The sequence below is a fragment of the Opisthorchis viverrini genome (assembly GCF_000715545.1).
Source record: "Opisthorchis viverrini unplaced genomic scaffold opera_v5_76, whole genome shotgun sequence".
NCBI classification, from domain to species: Eukaryota; Metazoa; Platyhelminthes; class Trematoda; order Opisthorchiida; family Opisthorchiidae; genus Opisthorchis; species Opisthorchis viverrini.
Window position 1 is genome coordinate 1447988 of NW_008751730.1, and position 5004 is coordinate 1452991.

The 5004-nt window shown below is 43.4% G+C and overlaps 1 protein-coding gene across 1 annotated transcript in view; it reads right to left on the reverse strand.

Annotated features, from left to right (window-relative positions):
* Positions 1-2491, reverse strand: part of T265_04481 (hypothetical protein) — a gene marked incomplete at both ends in the record, with an annotated part of 20259 nt that extends 17768 nt beyond the window's left edge. The window contains one exon of the mRNA XM_009169230.1: positions 2434-2491. Within this exon, the coding sequence (XP_009167494.1) occupies positions 2434-2491 (58 nt within the window). The remainder of the gene's footprint in view (positions 1-2433) is intronic.
* Between the last annotated feature and the right edge of the window lie 2513 nt (positions 2492-5004).

Below are 5004 nucleotides of genomic sequence, written 5' to 3' on the forward strand. Positions count from 1 at the left end.
GTATTTAAAAAAAAAAAAACGATTATACAATTGGTGAAATACGTAGTGTTATAATGGAAGCAAAATAAAGGTACAAAACACCAGAAGGCTTTCAGTTAGTTTGACTTTGAAGGCCATATCCCCAGTTTTAAACCCCAGCTTGATGGTGCCTACGCATGCCATAATACAGTTGTAATATATCCCATATATTTCTTTCGAAAAGCTCCATCACTTATTGTACATACCTGTGTCTTCCCTCTCCCCACCAACACTTTGTTCTCAGGTTTGCTTTTATGCACACAAATCTGTCAAAGCCTCATTGTCCATGGTTCGATGTGGCTCAAATCTTCGATCGTAAGATTGAAGATTCAGATCCTGGGGGGAAAAACTGCCAATGTGGGACGGTTTGGGATGAGTTAACCACTCCCTGCTCAGTAACTCTCGTCTGGTCTCTCTCGCTCTACCTCAAACTAATGGAGGCTGTTTGATGGAACAAAAACGAGACGGAAACGGACTGGAGACGAAATTCCCACCTCTGTAAACAGACCGACGTTCCGTTGCAACTATGGAACGAAATCTAGTGATGTATTCCATCGAAATCTTGTCGGTTGTTTGTCTCTGTTGCTTTGTTTTATCGGGTAATAGGTTGGGAAATAGTTCAGTATCATAAAAGTGACATTCAGTTTGGATACATTTGAGTTCCCAGTCGAATTACAAATAATTGTGCGCGTGTATATTGCTTGCAATTGTCGTACAATTAGTGTTCTGGTTAGTCGAAGGGAAACTCGGGGAGTGCTCCCATCTGATGAAGTCCAGGGAGAAAGAGACCGGTCGTGTGCTGTCGACGAGATTTCAGTAGGCTTGTGAGTAGTCCCACTCATTTTTTTCTGTATAATAATGTGAGTTTATCGAAATTCACTTATGATTGGCTGCGTTTGTCCATCCGTGCTTTTAACTCTCATCGATAGGAGACCAGGAAAATTTCAACGAAATTTTCAAAGAGATTTCAGAAACCTTGTGAGTAGTTTCCTTTATGAAAATATACTGCGATATCTCAAATATCGTGCCAACTGAAACTTGAGGCGGTTTGTGTGCAGCACTTTCAGTTGTAGAATATCATAAACGAGAGATTCAGTTGAGACTCTCGTGAAAACCAAACTGATTTGCAAGTGAGTGTATTTCCCGAAAACAGTTCAATTTGGGTTCAAGTAGAACATAGGTTTGACGAAACCTCGGAGATTGCGCCTGCATGATGAGGCTCAAGAAGGGCGAAACAGGTCGTGGGCTGTCGAAGAGGTTTCAGCAACCTTGCGGGTAGTTTCCTCTATGAGATTTTTCTGTTTCGAAAAAAATTGCTTGTCAATCCACGTGAAAGTGGAGTACAGATGTTGGTACGGCGTGAAGCCATTCTTCATTTTGATTCCGCTTTCATCGGAACCGCCTTTCTTGCCATATTTGGATTTCGTTCAGAGGTAAGAGGTACTTTATGACCGGAATACGATGTCTTTTGAAGGCTTCCAGGGTATCCTTCCAAGTGTGACGAACTCTCAGACCGTCAGTATACGTATTGTTATCCTGAAAAAGGCCCACCGACGATAAATCTCTTGGAATGGGTGAAAAACGGAACATCTCTCTCTCAAATAGCCCCGAAAAGTTGGAAATCTCAAAGACTTACAGCTATTCACTGACAATGCTGTCAGCTGGAGAACACAATAGAGATGGTATGTTCTCCGTGGAACAAAAGTCGCGCACTTTACGACGGTGACTATGTCTAGGAAGGTACTTCTGACACGCACACGCGCAAACACTCTGACACACCGAAGCAGCTACTACAAGTAGCAAGCAGAAGTGAGTAGCACTCTGGTGCTACCAGGATACTCTACTGAATACCACCTCGAAGACTGTCTTATGTTTCAGCCGGAACGATATTCAAGTTATCGAAGGAGGCGTCCACAAAGCCGCCACTACCTGGGGGTTCCATATTGGAGATCTTTTAGGTATTTTGGGTCCGACGATGGCGAACAAACGCGGAAAATTTTTTCACTTGTGATTGGACGGATGCAGGATTGTCTCCAATCCCTCTAGAAGAAGCGCACAGAATAGTATCTCTCTTGTTTGGAAGTTGCTCATCGTAAACACCATGTTTCCGACGTGTTTTGAACAAGAATTTAAGACCTGCGTCCAGCTGAAGTTTCTGTTGATACAATATCGATTTTGAATCTTCGGCAGGGATCGATATTCCTTTCTTACCAATTGTTGCCTCTCGTAATTCTGTTTGTTCTTCTTTACGGTATCCAATCTATTGGGTTGCTCTCCCCGGTCTGTTGGAGCACAGAAGACGGAATAGCATGAGACATAATATTCTGATAGAGGAGAAACTACTTGCTTAGAATTAAGCGACGAACTTCATAGAAATTCACGTCCATCATACAGTAAATCAGTGTAACAACCCACCAAGCCTCGTTGCAGGGATTTTGGATGGATCATCCACAAGGTCTTCAACCGAAGACATTCCACCGATTAAAAGGGCATGTTAACAGCACTTTTCTTCTTCATGATTTCTTCATCTTCATCAGATCCACAGATCGCGCTAGACCGACAAGCTTGGACAGTCAAGCGTTGTGTTGTGTTGCAGTGCAAAGACGGAAAAAACCAAATTCTGCTTGAGGAGGACAAGAAACCAATCATAATCATCATCATCATCATCATCATCATCATCATCATCATCATTATCATCGTCCTCATCATTATGATCATCGTCATCACTGACAGCAACAGAAGAGAACACCAGAGCTGCGCTGTCGTACAATCATGTCAACTGACCTAATATGAGGGTTTCTGTGAGCGTCACGTGTACACTCTCCCAGTGGGTTATGAAGGTGTGCAGTCTGTCACACCTCGGTAAGTTCCAGTTTCTTCGTCATGGGCTGAATGCTTTTCTTACCTATGCTTTGCCCGCCGTCCCAAACTGCAGTCCATTTCAGCAGATTTACGTCATTTATCGAGGAATCCGCTTAGACGGACTACACATAACCGGTATGGAACACCGTTTTTGGAAGTTCAAACTTGACCACCCGTTCGTTGCCTATTTTTTGGATACGGTACAAGGGATGTTACTCAGACATCACAATGCTCTCCTATCCTCAGCTGAAGCGAAATACAGTCAAAGAATAACTCACCTAATGAGCGACAGGCCAAAAATTTTCGTTCCTTCTCGGCATCCACCCTTTCCAGACACAATAGCCACTTCTCGCGGCTTTGTGCGATTTATTGATTTCAAAATCATAGAAAAATACTAGACCAGGAAATAAAATTCATGATCGAATCTTGCACACGTTCTTTCGTGTAGTAAAACATTAAACAAGGAAAATCGAAAGTTTATGTTTAAATCTACGCGCGAGAAGATTAAAAGTTCAGGTCTTAGCGTGTTCATCGTTGAACGTGGCAGCACTATCCATGCCCCGACTGTGCCGTGGATCGCTTAAACCACTGCAACCCAAACTGAAGAAAACAAGCTGTATTGATGAGCACTGATTTGTTCGCTGAACTTCACGTGTGGTTTGTGGACGTTTCATCCCTAATCATGGTCATATCCTCAGTATGCCGACATGGGAAGCGCGCTGTGGTTGGGCTTGCGTGAGTCTGCTCATGCGGGTCGAAACGTATTATGTATCGTCTCACAGCAACAGCAAAAAACGGAGCGGAACTAAAACATCATTTGGGCATCGAGAACATATCAGCTAGGGCAACACAAAAGTATATTAGCTCTCCTGCTTTTTTCCGTTGGTATGGCAGCAAGACACCGGAAGATTGCCACAACGAAGCAAAATATACTGACCGATAGATCGACTTCGAGAAAGGACGACACTGAATACCATACTAATGATAATGAACTATGACCTTCTATGTGAGTAGAGGAACATTATCCAGGAGTCCCAAGACACCATTCACTTCACCTCAGTTCCATGAAAAAGTTCCAAGAAGAATCCAAAGTCAACTGGAAAAACACTTGAATTCATGTGAGCAGTTGCAAGATATGAGACAGGATCCCTAGAATCTCGGTGGACGCAGCAACCCGTCGATCGGTTAAAATACAACCTGTTTGCCTATTACAACGCGCGTAAGACAGTCCGCTCAGGGAAGACAAAGTCAGAACTAGCCAACGTATGAAGAAACAGTACTCACTGCGAAGAAAGAATGTGAAACGTAGGTAATTACTGAGGGGGATGACAGCAAAATTTCAAGACTATCCAGAAATCAAACTAATAGTAACGGATCAATTGATAAGCCAATCAGAGTGCTCAATTAGTAGTCAAGGTCGATTTGGCTGAGTAAACGTCACAGAAACCAACACACCCATTTCAGCGCACATTGCACTGGCAGCGTCACCCCATTGGCCAACACAGCGAAAAATCGATCATCGAGACCTTCAGCTGAGTTAGACGATCAGGATAACGATAACTTGATGCAAGGCCATTAGAAAAACTTCACACAAGCGTTATAATTTGTTTGGACCATTGTGCCTCGGTTAGCCGAGAAAAAACACCTGTACGAAACGTTTTCAGCTCTCAAGCCACTAAAGTACCCTTCCCACCGTCCCCCTCTCCCCTCTGGCAGGAATTACCCATCCTGTGTGATTCAAACCGCCAAGTCTGGTTCCACACAAGACGTGAGTTGTGAAAGCAAAAAACCTACATACTGAAGACTATCGCAGAACGATAAGCGACAAAAAATGCTGGCAAGTCAGGAATTTAGCACGCTTTTTGTTCACAAATTCGAGACTGTTCACTCACTGTCCACAGATTCTAAATTTAGGCTTTTCCCAGAGATTTCCGAGGTGAGGACCACTATGGAAAGAGTCGTTATATTTGCAGACTGTTCAAATTAAAATTAAACAATCCTTTGGCCGTAACACCTTCATTCGGTGCCTAGCGGTCACCCGAAGTAACTACGGGAACTGAGATACTCCCAAGTTGGCCAAGCCTAGACAAAAACATTCTAGGTTCAGAGGTTGGGTTCGAACCA